This window comes from Chrysemys picta, chromosome 7 (assembly GCF_011386835.1).
Source record: "Chrysemys picta bellii isolate R12L10 chromosome 7, ASM1138683v2, whole genome shotgun sequence".
In the NCBI taxonomy this organism is placed as follows: Eukaryota; Metazoa; Chordata; order Testudines; family Emydidae; genus Chrysemys; species Chrysemys picta.
The window spans coordinates 18,337,536-18,358,991 of record NC_088797.1 but is presented as its reverse complement, the minus strand read 5'-3'; the positions used below and the strand labels follow the sequence as shown (position 1 = coordinate 18,358,991).

The 21,456-nt window shown below is 41.9% G+C and overlaps 2 protein-coding genes across 5 annotated transcripts; one reads left to right on the top strand and one right to left on the bottom strand.

Annotated features, from left to right (window-relative positions):
* The first annotated feature begins 116 nt into the window (after window positions 1-116).
* On the top strand, window positions 117-6,055 carry GHRL (ghrelin and obestatin prepropeptide). Its single transcript, XM_008168053.4, has 4 exons — window positions 117-1,819; window positions 2,278-2,388; window positions 2,960-3,068; window positions 5,894-6,055. Exons 1-4 carry the CDS (start codon window positions 1,697-1,699, stop codon window positions 5,938-5,940), a joined length of 390 nt encoding a protein of 129 aa, XP_008166275.2. The 5' UTR covers window positions 117-1,696; the 3' UTR covers window positions 5,941-6,055.
* TATDN2 (TatD DNase domain containing 2) lies at window positions 5,531-20,384 on the bottom strand. Of its 4 annotated transcripts, none has more exons than XM_008168051.4 (7): window positions 20,246-20,384; window positions 19,417-19,858; window positions 16,452-16,943; window positions 11,876-12,787; window positions 10,868-10,995; window positions 9,261-9,444; window positions 5,531-8,271 (listed from the first exon to the last, which is right to left on the bottom strand). In XM_008168051.4, the coding sequence occupies exons 2-7, from the start codon at window positions 19,843-19,845 to the stop codon at window positions 8,131-8,133; spliced, it is 2,286 nt and encodes a 761-aa protein (XP_008166273.2). In that variant the 5' UTR covers window positions 19,846-19,858; window positions 20,246-20,384; the 3' UTR covers window positions 5,531-8,130. The 4 variants fall into 4 exon arrangements, with proteins under 4 accessions (XP_008166273.2, XP_023960772.2, XP_065406924.1 ...); XM_024105004.3 differs by having other exon boundaries at window positions 20,200-20,247; XM_065550852.1 differs by lacking the exon at window positions 20,246-20,384 and having other exon boundaries at window positions 19,417-20,185.
* Window positions 20,385-21,456: the final 1,072 nt, after the last annotated feature.

The window sequence follows — 21,456 nt, the reverse complement described above, 5'->3', positions numbered from 1 at the left end:
CATTAATGAATATGTAGAACTGCATTGGTCCCAGCAAAGATGCTTGGGGAACCTTACTGTTTCCCGTGTGAAAACTGACTATTTATTCCTACCCTTTATTTCCTGTTTCTAACCAGTTACTGAGCTATGAGAAGACCTCCTCTCCTATCCCATGACTACTTGGTTTCCTTAAGAGCCTTTGCTAAGGGACCTTGGCAAAGGCTTTCTGAAAACCCACCATGGATCAGAACAGCAGTCCACCTAATCCCGTATCCTATCTCTGACAGGCACCAGAACCCTCCAGAAGGCATCTGGGGAATAATCTACCCCCTACACAGGAGTCACCTTGATCGCTAGAGGTTAGAGATTGGCTTAAGGGCTGAAGCATGAGGTTTAATATCACTTTCAAATTTTTTTGTCACTAATTATGACAACTCTGCCTATTCTTTAGCCATATAAATATCCAATCCCTTTATTGAATCTAATTAAATTCTTGACCATAATGACTTCCTGTGTCAGAGAGTTCCAGATTAATTACACATTATTTGAAAAAGTATTTCTTTTTATTGGTTTTGAATATCCCACCTTTAAATTTAATTGAATGTTCTCTAGTTCTTGTGTTAGGAGATAGAACTACAGCTCCAGCTCTGTAGTCTCTAAACCATATGCTTTTATCATCTTCCATTCATCTCCTTTCTCCAGGAGAAACAATCCCAGTCTTCTCAATTTCTCTTCAAGTGAGAGGTTTTTCCCAGCCTTGGATTACTACTGTCCCTCCTCTCCAAATCCCCCTCCCAGTTTTGCAAAAGTGAAAGAGAAACACACTCGCACCCCAGGTACTGAGGGCTGAAAGCCCCTTCAAGTTTGAGCCCTCCACCAAAACAAAGCAAGGCAACATCTGATAAGGTAGAACATAGGCAAAGAACTCTAGGGGGAAATTTTAAAAAACAAAAAACAAAACAAAACATACACCTCCCCATTTCATTTTCTATTATAGGTCACAAGCATAGCTGCTCTATATCTTAGATACACTCCATTGAACTATACCAGTCCAACTACACGTAAAAGTATTCTTAGGAGAATAAAAAGCAACTATTTAATCTTTAAGTAAATGGAAAAATCTCTAAATTATGCTCTTATCTTCTTTAAAGAGTCATTACCATACCCCGCAGAAAATCTAATGCAGCAACAGATCTATGCATTATTTTCACTTGTTGTTGATTTTGTCACAATGACATGAGCAGAGCAAGTTTCCAAGGAATTCCAAATACATGTTGGATTGCATTTGAAAAGGTGTTTTAGCACAAAGCAAATACTCCAGGCACTATATAAATGCTTTACAGCAGCAGCCATATGATAAACAAGAAATCTCAGGTAGGTAACCTTTGAGACTGCCTTTTTTGTTTTCCTACACACTTCCTCTCTCCTGTCCCCTCTCCTACAGTTTTACATTTTTCTACTTGTGGAGGGAAATAAGGCAAGTTTCATACAATTTTATTTCTTATTAAAGTAATAAACTCAACTATAAAAGCTGGATCTCTGTAAGGCGACCAACTACCTCATATACATCTACCTTTACTAAACATTACAAATTTATCTGAAATCAGTTCATGAAAAATTGGGGGTTGAATCTGGACTCAAGGAAATAAATGAAGTGTTACTAAAAACCATATTATGTTTTCCTATCTTTATTAAGTTTTCAGGTTTGATATAGTCTATGCCCAAGACACTCATGTTTCTCAGAAGCACTATGCTGGGAATTCTCCTTATCTGCATTCTCTGGACAGAGACTACTATGGCTGGATCTAGTTTTTTAAGCCCTGAATATCAAAACACACAGGTAAAATTAGGTATATTTTACTTTTCTTCCCTCTTCTTCCAAAACTACTTCTTGAGACAAAATAATTTTTTATAATACTCAGAAAAACCTAACAGACTGCCTCAACTTAAGAAGGTACAAGTTCTGCCAAAGGAGAGGTTTATCCCAATTCCCAGATGAGTAACGTAAACCAATAGGGCTGCATCCATAGTAGGAAAATTAGGACCCACAATTCTGCAGTGGTGACAACAAAGGGGGATGTTGTAACATAGTCAGGACTTTGATGACTTTACCACTGTTGTCTGCTTACAGCAAGGTAAGAAAACAGCGTAGACAAAAAACCCTGTCTACACTACAGCTCCCACCTAATGAAGCTGCCCATATGGTGAATTATGGGCTCTAATTTTCCTATTGTAGACAATTTCCTAACTGTTTGTCTATGGATAGAGTATTTACACTTTGTTTTGGTTACTTTCCAGCAACGAAAGGATCCAAAAAAGCATACAAAGTTAAACCGCCGGGCTGCAGAAGGATTTTTGGATGCAGATGCAAGGCAGGCAGAAGGAGACAACAATGAAATAGAGATTAAGGTTTGTATTTTACAGTCAATGTAATATGAGTTTTTAAGAGGGTTTGTTTTGTATATGACCACATAATACAAAATGTAATAGACTGTGATACACAAAGGTGGTACAAATCAAAGCTATACTGATATCCAATTTGAGAAGCAGTTAGAAAAAGCACTTGAAAATGATAACCATAGCTAATCTTTAAAAAAAAAATCTAAAGCAGTTTAAAATTTATTGCAACTGGTCAAACTGCAACCTCCTACTGAAGATTTACTTCCATTTCAAGATACATGTGCAATGACATTTTACTTTGTAGACTTTCTTCATTAATCTCATATTTTGCTCTATTGTTTTGTTTACAATAGCTATACACAGGGTAATTGCGGTTCCTTGTGTATATAGTTATTTCAATCACAAGTCAGGTGGGTTCTTAGCAGGAACAAGTTTTCCTCATTTTCAGAGAGCTCCGCTAAACACTGTTCCCATCAATGTAATCAGTCTACAAAGCCTGTTTACCCAATAGCAGAAAAGAATTAAACTCTCTTTAAGGAAACTGTTAAACTGAGCTCTTCCGGTTTGGTGTTTTCATTAGCTTAATGTTCCCTTTGAAATTGGTGTCAAGATAACAGAAGACCAGTACCAGGAGTATGGACAAGTGCTGGAGAAGATACTAGAGGACATTCTTGCTGAGGATACTAAAGGTACTTCTCTCTCCCACATCCCAACTCCTCTGTGCGGGACAGGCGGGTGGAGAAGAGTGTTCCAGCAAAAGTTCTTGGAAGTAAAGGGTATTATCTAACTTAGGGCTGGTCCCCACTTAGTCCGGACTTCAGACTAAGGTACGCAAATTCAGCTACGTTAATAACGTAGCTGAATTCGAAGTACCTTAGTCCGAACTTACCGCGGTCCAGACGCGGCCGGAAGTCTCCCCCCGTCGACGCCGCGTACTCCTCTCGGCGAGCTGGAGTACCGGCGCCGACTGTGAGCACTTCCGGGATCGATCCGGGATCGATTTATCGCGTCTTAACCAGACGCGATAAATCGATCCCAGAACATCGATGGCGTGCCGCCGGACCAGCCGGTAAGTGAAGACTAGGCCTTAATATATAAAACATTAGGCCAAGATTTCAAGAGCCACTTTGGCTGTCCAACATGACACTCTGTAAAGGGACCTGATTTTCAGGTTAGGCAAATAGGATCCCTCAGTGTTTTATTTGAGAATCCAAAAATAGAAGCACCTAACATCATGGATTACTTTTGAAAATCTCAGCATTTTTTATGCCTCCCACAAGCCAACACCTTCATCTCTCTGGCAGTGAAAGAGACCAAAACCAGGGTGGATAAAAATCAATGATTAAAAAAAAAAATCAGATTTTATTTAAATCTCTTTTTTTTTATAAAATGCTTTTTGAGGAAAAACCTATCTAAAGATAGTTTTAATTAAGATACATTGTAGCTCAAAGATATCTCATCATGGAATAGGGATTATAAATTCTAATTCTATAGTATGAGACAATATACTCATGTAATGTTTAAGAAAAGTTTTGTAAATGAGTTCCAATAGTTCATGGATTAGGGACCCAATCTGATGGGGTTCCACAGGCTTCTGTATAGATTATTTAGGTTAATATTTCCAATGGGACTCTGTGCTCAGTCTAGAAGATACCATCAGAGATGCTTAGTTTTGCAGTTCTCAAACTGTGGATTTGTGTCTCCAGAGATAACATGCTTGTTAACAGCAAAAATGTTTTTAAATACATGATATATAGAGGTGAGAAATAACAGACCTCAACTCTATTGTCCCTCTGCAAATTTGTGTACACAGAGTCGATCCCTTACCTCTCTCTAAAAGTGCAAAGTTTCAAAAAGTTCAGCGAATAGAAGATAGTTGGGGGTGGAATTGATCTGGACAAGGAAGTAGTTTGGAGATAAATCTGAGAAGCGAGGGACATATGCGTATTTTGTTAAAATATTATAGGTTTGCTGTTGAAGAAAAAAATCCAGAATACTTAACGTTGTTGTTTTAGTTAAATAAAACAATTTAAATGTCTGTCTAGTGATGTTCCCCTCCTAATACAGCATGGCAAGAAAATCCTCCAAATACTAATGATTTACCTGTTGAACTGGAGATAGTTCACCTCCCAATGAATTCATAAATAACTGCTTCAATTACCTTTGGTAAAAGAAATAACCAGACAACCATTCATTTTCTGATATAGCAATAAAACTAATTGGAAAAGTTTTCAAAATAAATCACTGTTTAAAAATGTATAGTGTGTACCTTCTAAAAATGAAACCTATATCTATCTCTGACTTGTGAATAATATGTATTAAGGTTATAACAACCAACAAGAATGCACTTTTATGTAGAAAACCATGATTAAATCTAGTCTTCCTGACTAATGATTTAAATCAAATCCACCCTGACCAAAACTATGCATTAGCAGTGAAAAGCAAACAAAACTCATTTTAGTTGCCATAGATACTATTTTGCTGTTTCTCCATTCCACCGTATCAAGACCAAGTGTCTTATCCTCCCCTTCAAGGCCCTGGTGCTTCTCTCTGCTTTTATTGTGTTGGCCCTTCACCCTCTCCACTCTGCCAGCAATGCCAGTTTTGATAGTCTGATTGTCCATTCCCACTACAGATGTCTGTGCTTTTTTCTGCATGGCTCCTTAAGCTTGAACGGATGGATCAGCATGGCCACTTATTCTATCCTCCTCAAAATCCCTTCTCAAGCCTCACTTCTTCCAGGTCTCTTAAAAGAAGTCATCCACTATAATTATCTAATAGCAGCAAGGATGCATAGAGCAACAGAGGGTCCTGTGGCACCTTTGAGACTAACAGAAGTTAGTCTCAAACCTTCTGTTAGTCTCAAAGGTGCCACAGGACCCTCTGTTGCTTTTTACAGATTCAGACTAACACGGCTACCCCTCTGATACTTGACAAGGATGCATAGAACTGTGTATACGTCTTCCTCTCCCCCACTTTTCACATGCCTCTTAGTAACACATACAATAAACCTTTTTTGACAGGGACTACAACAGGAATTTGATCTTGGTTGAGCCTCTGGGACCTACTCTAATGTAAATATTAAAAACGAATGGAAAAATTAACACATGAATTACATACCCAGCAAAACAGACAGAGGACAAATAGATACTTTTTGGTTACCTTTTATTCAATACTCGGAGTACATTCACGTGCAAAAATCCAGCACGCCTATTTTTTTTGGAATATTAATATTTTTAGACGTCTGATCTGTTAAATGAGTAATCAGAGATTTCACCCAATAAAATCTCTAGAAACTACAACACAGATGTTATGAATCTCACTCTGTAATATGGTAATATCCTGTTAGAGAGATCTGATCACTGTATTCTTGTATGTCTGTCAAAACATCGATTGTTTTGTTTCTGAAAGTTACATGGCAAGGATTTGTAAACCTGTTAATACCTCTTAAATAATTAAAAAGTAAAACAAAACAAAAAAGAAAAATTAAAATCTCTACCCTCTTCCCTTTCAGAAACCCGAAATTGGCATGAGTTGAAACATGAAGATGTTACAAACTGATTAGAGTACAACAAAGTTCCACTCATTGGCTTGGATTGCTTTAAATCTTGCTTTACATTGTGCAACAGATGATAATAGCATGTATTAAAAGACAAATGCATGAAGCTGAACAGTTCGCAGTTTTAAAAAAATGACATTTTGTTGTGCAACAGATCTTTTGATGAGGTTGCAAGTAGTATATGTATGGTAGACAGATAACAGCAAGCAAGGTCAAACACTGAAATCTAAATTGTTTTCTTACCTTTCAAAACTATGTGACTGAAGCTACCTGTTCTAAACAAGTGAGGGAAAAACTGTGTTAATTTACCATATGCTTCTTTCAGCAGAAAATAAAGCTAGTGTTGAAACCACAGTCATTTGTTAACTGATTCTATATACGTGTGGCACTAGATGCAAATTTCAGTCTCCTTTATACACCTATGTATATGATAAAGAGATGTGTATATGAAGTCATCTTTTAATAGCTGAGTTAATTACATAAGGCATAAGTTGACAATTACAAGGGCCCTATCCAGCTCCCACTGAAGTAAATGAGAATTTTGCAGTTAATTTCAATAAAGACAATATTGTCTCCTTAGTGGTCCTAAAGAGGAAGGGGAGCAGCAAATTATACCCTTTAGAACATGAAAGCTTTTAAACTGTTGCTTTGTCAAAAAGATTAGTAAATTCACATGTGGCAGTGATCCATGAGGGGGGGGCGGTGGTATAGCCAAACCTACTGAGATATACACTTATGTGGTGGAAATACTGGACAGCTTCACATTCAAATCTTTCAGTCTGTTGATTTAAGACAGGCTATGTGTACTTACATTAATATTTGGAGTAATACTTTTAGAAAATTATGCATTTAAAAATCTTTGTGCAGAACATGAGGCCACAACACCTGCTTGATACTAGCATACAGATGTGGACAATGTACAAAGTGGAAAGGTGTAACTGAACACTTTCACAGTGTCATTTATTAGTTTGGAGGGGTTGCCCGATTGATAAATGGAAGAGTCCCAATCTAATAATCTAGGTTTTACAGATAACTAAAATCAATCTACAAACTATTAGCATAGTTCTGTATAAACCAAACAACAATTTAACAGTATCTCTTTCTCAGAGATCTTTATTTACAAATAAGCTTTAAAAAAGTTTCAACTGTAGTTTCAAGGTACACTAAAAGTAACCTATATTACAGAAAAATTAAGTCATTGTCATTTGTCAAATTGCCCTCTGAAAGACATTAAAACTGGCCTGAAGTAGTTTAAAATTAGACTTACTTTTACAAAAAGCTTATTTTGAGACGTATATTCACCAAAGTGCTTTGCATTTCTGTTACACAGGCATTTTTCTTCATGATAACATAGCTGGGCCACAACCCCACATAAGAACATTCAGGATAGATTTCCACATTCAATTGCATACTACAGGATCCATCAAAAGTGGGATCAGTGGGCTTCTATGTTCATACTCCACTTCAGTTCTCTTAAAACCTCACTGTAGCCAAAAAAACTGATGTCTTTTTGAGGCTATTCAACACTCTGGTAATTTTAACATTTTGCTGAAAAAATTTAAAAGCTTATTTGGCACCTACATGCTGTATACTTTATCCAAAGAAAGGCACGGGTATACAAACAACACTGTTAACAATTTGGAGTATGTTTTCATTCTGTGGCATGAGGAACTCTGTGCGTAGTTATGCATCAAATTCTCTGCTCTGATGCATACTCTTCTCTGTATAGCCTCAGCAATTAGGTGCTTTAAGAAGCCAAGATCATTATCCCCTTTTTGGGCTCTAACTACACCCAAGTAATCCATATCTGCTCAATAATTATAAGCTGTTCACTCTTGAACAGGCTAATACAAATAAAGCTGAATAAAATCCCATAATATTTTCCACAGCAGATTCTCTTTGTCTCCACAAGAAAAACCATTTACCCAACAAAGACCTCAACACCCTTTCTTGTGGCATGCCACAGGGAGACAATGGGCCAGTAGAGAATTAAAAGGGAATGTTTAACTCTTTTGGAAGGAGTGGGGGTGGCAAGTCATGAGTACTTAACACTAACCATCATCTCCAAGTTGGATTGCAGCATAACATTTCGGGGCCACAGAAGACATAATATAGATGTCACTTGAAGGGTTTTTCACCATTTCACAGTAGCTTTCCTGACCTCGCTCTTCTCCACATTTGCTAGCACCATCCTATAGATTATACACGTGATTGGTGTTCTGCCTTAGAACAGCCAAGGTACGGGAGAGTGGCAGGTCCTTCAGACGGGCAATCTCTCTCACTGTGTGCAGGGCTAATCCTGGGTGAGAATACTGGCAAATGCTTTTGGGAACCTGCACAAACATTAATGAAAGGGAAGAGTTAAGAATGGTGCAGGTCATTTCCTCCTATTCTGTAGTATACAGAACTAGTCAGGAGTTAACACTTAAAGCCTCTAAATATGGTCACTGACATTTTTCAGAAAGTGTCTTTTAACAATAATACTATTTGATGTTCCCAGTGTTTCCTCCATCCCAGAGCTCTTTATAAGGGCAGCAGCAAGCAAACAAACTACACGACAGAGGAGGGAAACTATTGGCAAGAGACATTGGAATAAACATCTCTCCATTCACGCAAAGCAGAAAGGACCTCAGTTTTTAAAGTCCTATATGTAGAGAATTAAGTATGTTGACCGCAGATAAACAAAGGGATGAGTTGGCCATGCTAAGAGCTGAACCTGTGGTTCTAAACAATTTATAATTTCAAATCTGAGGCTTAGATCACTGCTACTTTGTAAAGGGAACACTTCACCAGACATACCATATTAGAACTCGCTTCCAGATCCACGTGCTTTCTGAATATTTGAAGCAAAACACAGGCCTACAAATGCAATATTCTAATCCAGAGGTCAGCAACCTTCGGCACACAGCCCACCAGGGTAATCCGCTGACAGGCCATGAGACATTTTGTTGACGTTGACCGTCTGCAGGCACCGCCCCCCGCACTCCCAATGACCGCAGTTCGCCATTCCCAGCCAATGGGAGCTTCAGGAAGCAGCAGCCAGCATATCCCTGCAGCTCTTGCCATTTCCTGCAGCTCCCATTGGCCGGGAACGACAAACCGCGGCCACTTGGAGCTGCGGGGAGCCGTGCCTGCGGAAGGTCAATGTAAACAAAATGTCTCGCGGCCTGCCAACGGATTACCCCGATAGGCTGCATGCCGAAGGTTGCAACCCCGTTCTAATCCATTCCTTCTTGCAGATATCCTAACACACTTCTGATAGAGCAACATTAACAGCATGGGCAGAAAAGAATGTTTTGAGCATTTTTAGAAACATACTTACCTCCTTAGGGAGGAAATAGGGAGCATCCGTTTCGACAATTATTCTGTTCAAAGGAATTTTTCTTATCGTCTCTCTGGCTTCAAAGGCAGATGAGTAAGTCAGCAGTGCAGTGAATCCCACAGAAAGGTTTGGAAAATGCTCTAGCAATGGCTCTAGGACATCATAACTACCAGTAAAGCAATGCCTAAAGATAAACAGAAACTTTGGTCATTCTCCAAGGTAACAGTTTTGCAAATTTCTAATAGGAGACAGAATAAGGGGATAAGAATTCAAGGAATCCAGTTTTCTCGGATTAACCCAATCCTGTCTAAAGTTTCAGTATTTAATGGAGATTGACTCAAAACTGAAGGGGTCAGGAAGGGTGGGATTATTGTAAAAAAGACAGGGAAAAGACTGCAAGGATTGGGGCAGGCAGCACAGCAGTCAAAGCAACAAACAGGAGCTAGATGATACTTAACATGGTTGCTGCCACAAGGGTAGAATTCTTCCCAACAATTTAGAATAAAAATATCTGTTTAGATCATTCATTTAGTTCTGTGTAGTGTGCAATGCTTTCCTACAGATCATGCATCATCTGGGGACTTCGAATCACATTAAAATGCAATTTAGATATTCCCAGCATTACAATTCTGGTTTCATTCATGATTTTGAGAGGTTTGACCTCTTATCAAAAAAGCCAGAAAAGTTTTAACAGAAGAGAAGTCTGATCTGTTTCAAATGGATACCATCTATTTAAATAAATTACTTAACTGTAACAATAGTAACACCTAAAATTACTAGAACCAAAAGAGATTAGAGAAAATGGTTTCCTTCCCCCTGGATTTATCTACACTGTGTGTTAAACACAAGTTTGTGTTTAACCAGTTCAATGGTTTCCCCTTTATAGTCAGTTTCCTCTTTTTGGGTAGATCTCTTACACAGTAGTAAGGGGAGGAAACAGATTTTAAAATTAAAAAGGATAGGAAAAGTGTGATTGTAAGAGTCACAAGTTGGCAGGTAGAATCAGGGATAGGTGCAATAGCCAACAGTACTTTTACCTCTATTTTCAAATTGACAATGCTCATTCCAGACTCTAAATGTCCCTTTCCAAATAAGTCAAATTCACAGCTTCAGAACAAGACAGTTTATATATATATATATATATATTAATGGAGATATCCTATCTCCTAGAACTTGAAGGTCATCGAGTCCAGCCCCCTGCCTTCATTACCAGGACCAAGTACTGATTTGCCCCAGATCCCTAAGTGGACCCCTCAAGGATTGAACTCACAACCCTGGGTTTAGCAGGCCAATGCTCAAACCACTGAGCTATCCCTTCCCCCTATATCAGAACAACTTCTGCTGTATCATTTCCTGTCCATCCCTAAGGCATCCTAAGAATTCTTTTAAGAAGCCACAAAACATTACTTCTGCAGTAAAGCTTCCATAATTTTAAGCATTGATGATCCAGCTACCTCCCTATTTCTTTTTCAATTAAAGTATCACCTGGTCTGAACAGTTTCATATATTTCCTGGTTTGTTATTTTACTAATGTAGGTATAATTTCTGATTTAATTATATGATCTCCAGCAATGAATGACAGAATTTAATTTAGCAAATACAGCTACCTGTGTATCTTGTAGTCTTTAGGCACAAACTTTTTCATGATCCCCAGCAGATCATCATCAGCCTCTCTGCAGTGTATTACCAAGGGTTTCCTTAAGGACACAGCTAGTTGCAGCTGCTTTTCAAATACCTGAATAAAAGGTAAAATAAGAAATGAGCACTGCCTTAATTTCCACTAGAACTGTTCTAGAAACAAAGGGAATACAATGGGGTGATAGTGAGTGGGGGGTGGAAAAATCTATCCCCTAATTTATGCCAATTTCCTGTAAATCCATTCACGTTTTCAGATGAATTGTTATAGATGACACCCAGGCACTATGGTGATCGGTGCATTAGCTTTCTACACCAATAAATGTATTCATTTCAGTTTTAGTTACTTGGATCAAACTATCACACACCCATAAGTTTATAAAGTCATATTTTGAAGCACTTTCCAAAATGTGAATAGATATTTTTATTTAACAAAATGGGAAAACTGAAGGTGCAGATTTTTCCTAAGTTAAAAAGGAAGTATGTGACAAAGCTGGAAGTAGAGTGGAGTTCTCCTTCCTTTCAGTGTTGTCCATGATGCTCCCCTACAATACTGTATGGTGCTTTTGGCCAACTATCCAGGTATTTGTATTATGCTCATCACTGCCATATCAGAACTCCTGCATTCTAAATATTCATTTCAGAGGCTGCAAGAAAAAATAACTAGAATACACATTTAATATGCTTTGTAACTGGCCAACAATCTCATTTACTTATCCAATGTCTCCAATTCAAATTTGGAAAACTGTTAGGAGGGAAGACACAGTAAGAGTATTCGATGAATGATTTATACATCTTCATCTGAAATGGTCTAATTCACACATCACCCTCAGGGTTCTCTCCTATCCCAAAACGAATATAAAACTGGTAGAAAGCTAAAGTATGTTGTATACAGAGAAAAGGAAAAGTTTAGAATCCATAGGTAGACCTGAAAGAAAAGTTCCAATTAGTACCATACAATTAGAAGCTTAGCTCCTTACCTGGTGTTGCTTGGAGATATCAGTAGAGCATTTATAAGAGTAGTCTAGACCTATCTCTCCAAACGCAATAGCTTTCGGGTGCCTCAGTGCCTGTAAGAGATTTCTTTCATGGAGGTCTGTGTAGTAACGTGCAAAATGTGGATGACAGCCAAATGCTCCCCAAACCATTTCTTCTTTTAACAAATCCTCCCACAAGAAGTCCTTTAGGGTCCGAGGATCACAGAAGTCAGCTATACAGCCTTGAAATTCTTTAGGAAAGGAGCTATTGTAAACTTTTCTAAACTTTGCAAACGTACCCCTGAAAGACATCTTGGAATATAGCATGTCCAGGTGGCAATGGGTATCAATGAAACCCTCCTGTAAATGTTTAGGGAGTTCAATAGTTGCTTCCTGGTTTACATATTCAGAAGTAAAAGAATCAGACATCCGTGCTCTAGAGATAATGGGAGCATATGATTCTGCTTCCTTGCTAGACATTTTGCTTTTCTCCTCAGAGACCAGGGAAGACTCAAAGGAATGTGATCTCCAATGTCCACCTTCAATTGCAGACTCTAGATCTTTCGATGTATTGGAAGGAGTGCATGCTGCAAATTCTACAGAAATATCACAAAGATGACTGCTACTTGAGCCACCTAAATAAGTAGTATCCTCACTGGGGTTTGAAAATGAACGATTAGGTGGTTTTGGACTACTTGTCCAGCACTTCGCAAAGTCACCCCATGGGCGATTGTAGAGATGAGCAGGGTACATTACGTAATCAGTTATAACTGGTGAATTCTCCAAAATAACTGACCTATTGTGATGTGGAACTGAATCCTCCTGGGAGAACCTAGCTAAAGATTCTACATCGTCCACATCAGACCAATCACTTCCCACGGAGGGATCCTTTTCCAGCATATCTCGCTCTTGGAACTGCAAGTCAAATGGAAAACAACATATACAACCGAAACAATCTTAACTTTGTGAACAGTAAATTGTAGGTGTGTCAGAGTTAGATGTTCCACTTTGTATCCTGTTTATTATTTACCAAAACCAGAGCTGTTCCAGTAAGCACATGCAAACCTCAGACTGAACTAATATACAGGGTTGCTGTCTGAACAAATGAATTACTAACATGAGACTAAGGCCTTGTCTACACTTAAAAGCTTTGCTGTTTTAACTACGCTCACATAGTTAAGTGGCAAAACCCCCTTAGCATGGACCCAATTATACTGGTATCGCTTATTTTTGTTTGGCAAAATGAAATAAACTTTATTAATATAACTGTCTACACACTGGAGGCTTTACCAGCATAATGTCAATTATATAAAAAAAATAACAGTCACACCACCAACTGACAGTTATCCTGGTAAAACTTTTTAACTATAGAGCAGGCCTAAAAGGAATCCTTCAGATGTCAAGCTCAGAATATGTGGTAAGGCAAGGAAAGCTGCTAAGAGAGGGGCTAGGTAAGTATAAGGGCAGAGATCTGTACTAACTATAGCTCACAGACATCAGAGCTGTAAAAGATTAGGTCATCTGGACAGGATAAACAGGCTTTTGTAGGATTTTTCCCTACAGAACTTTATACCCGAAATTTGACCTACATGAAATTGTCATTCTTTTCTCAGGCAATCCAGGATGACCTAACAGATCACCTCCATCTCTAACATCTATGATTCAGTTTCTTTTATAAAGAAGGAAAGACTGGAAGGAGAATCCGATTGGAATACAGAATTGTATGGTAATCACAAAGAAAAATGTATTTATTTAGATGTTTACAACAAGTGCCTATCCTAGTCTCTAGATCGGGGTAGTCAATTATTTTTTTGTCAAGGTCCAAATTTCCTGGTCAAGGTATAGTGAAGGTCTGGACTCCAGAGAAACATTTTTCCCACTGCAAGTGCCCCTGTTCAACGAACAAAAACAATGTTGTGTAATATACACAGGGCTTATTGCAGGGGTAGTCAATAGGTAGACCGCATGCCAAATACAGACCGCCAGAGGTTTTTGACCAGATCATGAAATTCTGGGGGCTCCTTGGGCAGTTAGTGCGAGGGAGAGGAGGTCTAGCGTGGGCAGAGTGACTGGCCACGTGCTGGCAGGCTTGGGGGAGCTGGCGCCCGGGCTGACAGGTAACTCAGGTATGCAGGTGTTCCCCTGCCCTCCCTAAATGGAGCCCTGGCAGGTGCCTGGGGCTGGTAGTGGGAGCCCAGAGTCTTGGTGCACTGGCAGGGCTCTATTTAGGGAGGGGTGCCTCCCCCCCCCCCCCCCCAGTTATGAGTCAGCCCCATACAACAGCTTCCCCAAGCCCACCAGCATGCAGCCAGTCCATAGACACCCTCCCTTGCACTAACCCTCAGAGTTTTGTGGTCTGGTCAAAAGCCTCTGGTGGTCTGGATTTGGCCCACAGTCTGCCTATTTTACTTTTCAATGTAAAATTGAGCAGTAGATTTCTCATCCCACTCCAATAATGAATGTACAGATTGCCACTAGCATATCTAAATCTAACCCATCTCCACAGAAATCTCACTAATAAAAACCCTCGGACCCTCAGCCTACTACCCCTTCAAATACCTGGGACAGAAAGTGAGCCTCAAAGTTCCTTAAAAGGTTAATAACCCAGGTTCTAGCAGAAAAGTGGATTCCCAAAGTCTCTCCCCATCACAGAAAGCTGTATGTTAAGATTTCAGAAGTGACTACAAGAAAATATTTCATTCTAATTTACTGTAATCAAAATATACAAAAATAACAATAGTTAGCTCTTATATAGTGCTTTTCAACTGTAGATCTCAAAATGTTTTACAAAGGAGACAAGTATCATTATCCCAATTTTATAGATGAGGAAATGGAGGCTCAGAGAGGTAAAGCAATTTGCTAGAAATCACCCAAATCTGGCACAAGCCAGCTGGGAATAGAAATCAAGTCTTCTGAGACCCAGTCCAGCGTTCTATCCACTAGGCAACACTGATTCCCAGTCAGAAAAAGAATTTAATAAATCCCATTCTTCTCTGATTTCTACAGAGATCCGTCTCATATAGCACCCAACTGGCACGTATAAGTAGTTGTATCCCTTATGCACCCTACAGAACAAAACAAAGGATCCTAAATCTGATTTATATTAATCATGCATAGGAACACATTTTGATTGTATCCTTAAATATTTTTTGAAAGGAAGGGGTACAGCAGTGCCTAAAAAATGTAGGGAAGATTTTCAACCATAGCCTCTGAAGAATCCACAAATTAAGTTAATAAATTATGATTATTAAGAATGTTGCAGCTAATATATTACTTCTCTATTTAAGTTAATTAGCTCTTCTTATTCTAAGGGACTGAACACAAAGATAAAGGGCAACAATATTCATCTGCGGCTACAACAGGACTTGCATCTTCAAAGGTAATATCATATAAGTTATGTAAGATATAATGCTATAAAACTAACACTGCATAGACAGGGATGTGTTGCTTTCTACAGTCATCTTGGGATTATTATCCAAGTGTGAAACAAGAGACACATTGCTACCACCATTTTATGTTCAGAGCTACTATATTTCAGTGTTTAGCTATACTGAATCCCATTTTCCTTAAAAAAAATAGTGATATTAAAATGCTTCACATTAAGACTTTGTTTGTACAATTGACAGTGATATATTCTACACATTAAAAAATAGATCCTTCAAAATTAGCAGCTAGTATTTAGTGTTCCTAAATGCATATTCTTTATATGTAGGGGAAAATGGAGAGCTGCCATTGAATTTTACTCAAATGACATCAAGATCTAGTAGAGAAATCTATGAGATTTTTTCCCCAATATTGGGCCCTTGCTTTGTGTTTTGAGAGTTTCCAATTTGGTCAAAAATACAAAGAACTTTGGTTTGTTCATTTAAAGTTTTAACTAGTAAAATTCCAAATACCGTATATACTCGTTCATAAGCCGATTTTTTTTAGTAAAAAAGTGACGCACGAGGGGTTGGCTTATGAACGGGTATAAAGAGGGAGAGGTGGGACACAGCCCCTCCCCCCAACAAAGGCAGCACAGCAGCACAGCCAGAAGGGTCTCTCCGCTTCTGGACACGCTGCTCTCCCTCCAGCCTCCGAAGCAGCTCCAGCCAGGCCAAAGACATCCTCCCCTGGCCCTCTCCAGATAAAGTGGGAAGGGATGGGATGGGGAGAGTGTGGGGGTCCCAGGCTAGGGGTGGGGTCATGTGGGGGGTGGTCACAGCGGTTACTCCCCTGACCCCCAGCTTCTCCTCCCCAAAACATTTCCCCACCAGTTGCTGTCCTGACCTGTCAGGGTAAGCAGCTGGCAGGCTGGGACACTTTGTTTACTTAGGTTTACCTCCATGCCTGCGAACCCAAGGTAAACAAACCATCTCGGCCCGCCAGCGGCTTATCCTGATGGCCCAGGAGCCAAAGTTTGCTGACCCCTGCATTATAGGGTCGGCTTATGAACGGGTCATAAAATTTTTCCATTTTTACTTATCCATCTTGGGGGGTGGTTGGCTTATAAACGAACCAGCTTATGATCGAGTATATATGGTATGTTTTGATATGTCCTAGTCAAGGAACACTACTTCATGGCCTCACACACACTTACCTCATAATCTTCTTCTGAACTCGAATTGTGTTCGTCCACAAATACAAGCTTTGGAGAGGGTCCTGCAATATCTGGCCTTTGGTAATTCACATATTGTTCTTCGGGGTTACTCTGTCCAGTGCTAACTGAACTAGCACAAGCATTGTTTTCATCTATTGAAGTTTTCTGTCTGTCTGAATCTAGCTGAGGTCGCTGATCTTCTTCACGCCTTGAAACTGCACAGATACTTCTTGAGTTGCCATCTGATTTGCAAGGCTCTTTACTAGGACAGGGGCTTTGATCTTGATCTCCATTTGATGTACATGCCTCCTTTCTGACCTTTTTCCCCAATGTTTTCCCAAATGCATCCTGGAGAGCTTTAAGGTATATTACTGTGGATCCCTGATCCTTCATTCTCTTCTTCCTATGATCCACAGTCTGTTCTTCTGAGACACCTTTACCTTCAGTCCTTGGTGTGAGGTTACAGCCTGCACCACCCTTGGATTTATAAAGCTATATAAAAAAGGAAACAGCATTATGTAAGTGCTCATAAGTACTAAACATTTTACTAATCAGAAAGCATGTATACTTTGTGGGGGTGGGGAGAATAAAAGGGTAAGAATCCCTCTAAAGCACAGAGAACAGAGATGGGCAGCCTAAAAAATTTTACAGCACCACCCACAAAGCCTTAAAGTCTCCGCACGAGCTGGAGTATGGCCACACCTCTTATGAAAAGAGTGGCCAGAATCTGCTTCGTTTTCTGCAAAGTAAATGCCACCCTTGGGCTTCTGGCAAGCTGCCAATCCAGCTATAATTCAAGAAAATGTGGAAACCCTGTAGTAGGGGATCATTTCTCCCCACTGGGGGCTGCTATAGTCTCTGCATTGTTCCAGAGGACTACACTCTTATCCCTTGTAGTAAAATAACTGTCTCCTAACAGTAGTGTCACAGGAGGTGTCTTTAGACTAGTCAGCACAAGAGAGGCCATATTAGGATACTGTTTGGAACAGCTTGGTCCCATTCCAAGCAGGAACTATGCTCTCCCCACTCAAAACAAGCCATAGGAGTCTTTGCCTATTAAAAGAATACACTTTTCAAATAATATTAAGAGAATCAGGCATGCTGCAACCTAAATTATATTTTGATTTGCACAGCTAGACCAACTCTCTTTGGCCTAAACTTTGCTAATATAAAAACAAACCCAGTATGTTAAGCTCCAGAAGCCAGTCTCTGTAAACATGGATCAAAGCATATTAATGAAAATAAATGATAGGATTTTGCTTCTTGAGGTCAATTGAAGGTCTAAAGGATTTTTCACCAAAGGAGTTTTACTGCTTTAGAAATTCAGATTGTCTCTCTCTCATTTTTCCTGAAATTCTCTAGAGAACTAAATAATTAATTGGGTTATAATATTAAAGATATAAAGTAAGTGAAACCCGATAGAGAACCAAAATGATTTTTATTCAGGCCATTTAAAACTCTAGGATTTTGTTTGGCTTTGTTAACTCCTATATTGAATACAAAGGCTTAAGAAACAGCTGGAAAAGAGAGCTGTTAAAGATTTGACATCCTAACCCTTCAGCTAAAGGTCAAGAAAGCTCTTAACGTACTTTTCTGGAGCTTCCACCTTTCCTGTAAGAGACAGGAAGACAAGATTTGAAAGAACTTCCAGGGGAGATATTGAAAAGTTTACACAGTTCTAAATTAAACTAACAGGAAACATGTGACAGTTGTACAAAATGAATTAATAATGAAAGGTAACGAGAAAATAAATCGGGCACTCTGATTAATCCGTTTTACAATACAAGGGAACAAGGACAGTGGAAGTGAGTTTACCTAAAAAACCCAAAACTTTATGCCTTGTGTACATGCGCTTTTAAACAATGTAACTCACTGCCACAAGATATCACTGAGGCCAAGAATTTAGTAGGATCAAGGATTAGACATCAATATGGGCAATCAAAACATGTAGCTACATTAAAGAAAAAAAACACACGGATAGAAAATCCTCATGCTTCAAGGCACAAATAACCACTAACAAGGATTAAACTAGAAACTTCATTAATGGACAAGTTACTACAGTATTAAGGGTTTTTTGCACCTTTCTTTGAGCATCTAGTACTGGCCGAAGTTGGAGACAGGCTATCAAATAAAATTATCCACTTGTCTGATTTTGTATGGCAATTACTATGCTCCTGATATTTCCAAGGTAAAACAGGCTAAAAATCTTTCTCCCTTACCCCTATCCTGTCAAAACAAACCAACTTTTTAGACCTTTTTTATACATCAAGAAGAAACACAGATAGCACAAACCTATTTTCTCCCTTTGCAGGTTACCTTAAAACACACACACACACTTTTACTAGGGCTTTGTACGAGAGGCCAGAAAAATTATTAAGCCAGTTGTCCAAAACTTGCCTGTGCAACAGGATGAACCTTTAACTTTCACTCTTCACTGACCTTTGCTTCAGAGCAAAAACAATGAGGCGTACTTGTGGCACCTTAGAGACTAACAAATTTATTTGGGCATAAGCTTTCGTTTTTGCTGATACAGACTAACACGGTTACCACTCTGAGCACTACATTAAAACAACACACACTTTTACCACGATAGTAAGCACTATATATTATAAGACAAGTGAAGACTCTTGGGGTGTGATGCCAGCCCCCGGCCAAACAGGAGTGGTGTTTTTAAAAAGTGGCTGGCAGGCCAAGTGAAAACACTGCCACTCTACTGTTACCTTCTTCAACTCCTTCTGAAATGCGGCTCAAAAAACTCATCTGCCTCTCAACCTGGAATCTGTACCTGTACATTTTTTTAAAATGTTTGCAATAGAAAAAGGCCCCCTCGGGTAATGAGCTGCACAAAGGGGGCAAACACATACTTCCTTCACAGCGCACCAAAACATTCAAAGCTTTGTCAAGCGCCTCCTTTTTTCGGTCAACTTTTGCCTCTAGTTTGCAGCCGTTTCTGTGTATCACATACCTCCCGGTTCAAGGATTTCCGGGGCATGGAGACCATGTCTGCCTTGGAAATTTCCCAGCCAGGATGTTTCCTGAGCAGGGTTCTCCTGGGAAGGGAAGAGCCCCTACCCCCCTCTTCCAGGCTGCTGCTGCTCCCCTCTGCTGCGTCTGCTGACTCTGGGGAGGAGCCTCGTGCAGAGAGCGCGGCCCTGGATGTCTCGCCGGCAGAAAGCGCTTGGCAAACGGGCTGTGGGGAAAGCCAGGTCCGCGCCCGCCTGCCCGCCGCTGGCTTCCCAGCGCTCCCGGCCTCTGCCGGGTGCGCGGTGGCGGAGCCGGGGCGGGAGGACGGACACGGCGGCCCGTCCTTGGAGCATTTGCGGTGCTTGGCGGGGGAGCCGTCTGACCAGCTGTCCCAGGCGCTCTTCGCCTTGCGGCGCCTGGCGGGCTCCATCGGGGCTCGGCACCTGGGCGGCAGAGAGAGCAGCCGTTAGCCCGGCTCCGCGAGGGCAGCCGAGCGAAGGGGGACGGGGGGGCGAGCCCGCAGCACGGGCAGCCAAGACCGAGTTTAAGCGAGCAACCACCCCCACAAACACCGCAGCGCGCCCCGGGCAGCCCCCTCCAGAGGCCTCAGCGGCTGAGGGAGCTACGCTGGCCGGGCCGGGGGCAGGCCGCTCGGGATATGCGCCCGGCGGGGGTCCAGGCTGCGGGCCGTGGATGGAGGGAGCCAGGGAAGGGTCCAGCAGGGGCGCCCCCCTCCTCTCCACCCGCCCCCTCGCCATCTCTGTGAGCCCAGCCCCGCCCCTACCGCCCGCTGGAGCCCCGGCGCGCGCCCGCCCTGACGTTATTATCACCTGGGGACAGGCTGCGAAAAAGGGCGCGGGTCGGGAGGGGCGGGTCTACTACCGGCTGGCCCCGCCCCTCCGCTCGGGGCCGATCAGGCTGGGTCGCCGCGGGAGAGCAAGTGGCGGGAACTAGGCTGTCGCGGGGCGGTGTCACGTGCTGGTGGCCCCGCGGGCGGGGGGAAGAGCATCGGGCTTCAACCCGCGCCATGCGCACACAGTCAATGGTGAGCTCCCGTGTGTGCGGTAGTGCAGGTTGCGCGTGCCCCGCCGAGTGGGATCGAGCTGTGTGCCTCAAAAAAAGGTGGGCCGTCCTTAGCCCTGCACTGGACACCTCGTACGAACAGTCACAGAGAGCGAGCGTGGCTCAGAATGTTCCCAGGGTGGGTTTTTGCTAGGGTTACCATATTTCAACAATCAAAAAAGAGGACGGGAGGAGCCCCGCCCCTGTCTTAGCCCCGCCCCTGTCCTGTCCTAGCCCCGCCCCTGCCCCTTCCACTCCCTCCCACTTCCTGCCCCCTCAGAACCCCCAACCCTCCCCCCCACTCCTTGTCCCCTGACTGCCCCCCAGGACTCCACCCCCTCCCTAAGCCTCCCTGCCTCTTGTCCCCTGACTGCCTCCTCCTGAGACCTTCCCCACATCCTAACTGGCCCCCTAGGACCCTACCCGTCCCCTGACTGCCCCAACCCTTATCCACACCCCCACCCCCTGACAGCCCCCCCCCAGAACTCCTGACCCATCTAAACCCCTCTGCTCCCTGTCCCCTGACTGCCCCCTCCTGGGACCCCTGCTCCTAACTGCCCTCCAGAACCCCACCCCCTACCTAAGCCTCCCTGTTCCTTATCCCCTAACTGCCCCTTCCTAAGACCCCCCCCCAACTGCCCCCCAGGACCCTACCTCCTACCTGTACCCTGACTGCCCAAAACCTTATCCACCCCCCCCAGAAAGCCCGCCCCAAACTCTCGACCCCCCCCCCGCTCCTTGTCCCCTGACTGCCCCCTCCTGGGACCCCTGCTCCTAACTGCCCTCCAGAACCCCACCCCCTACCTAAGCCTCTCTGTTTCTTGTCCCCTAACTGCCCCCTCCTGAGACCCCCCCACCTGTACCCTGACTGCCCAAAACCTTACACCAACCCCCAGACAGCCCCCCCAGACCTCACAAACACCCCCCCCGCTCCTTGTCCCCTAACTGCCCCCTCCTGAGACCCCCCCACCTGTACCCT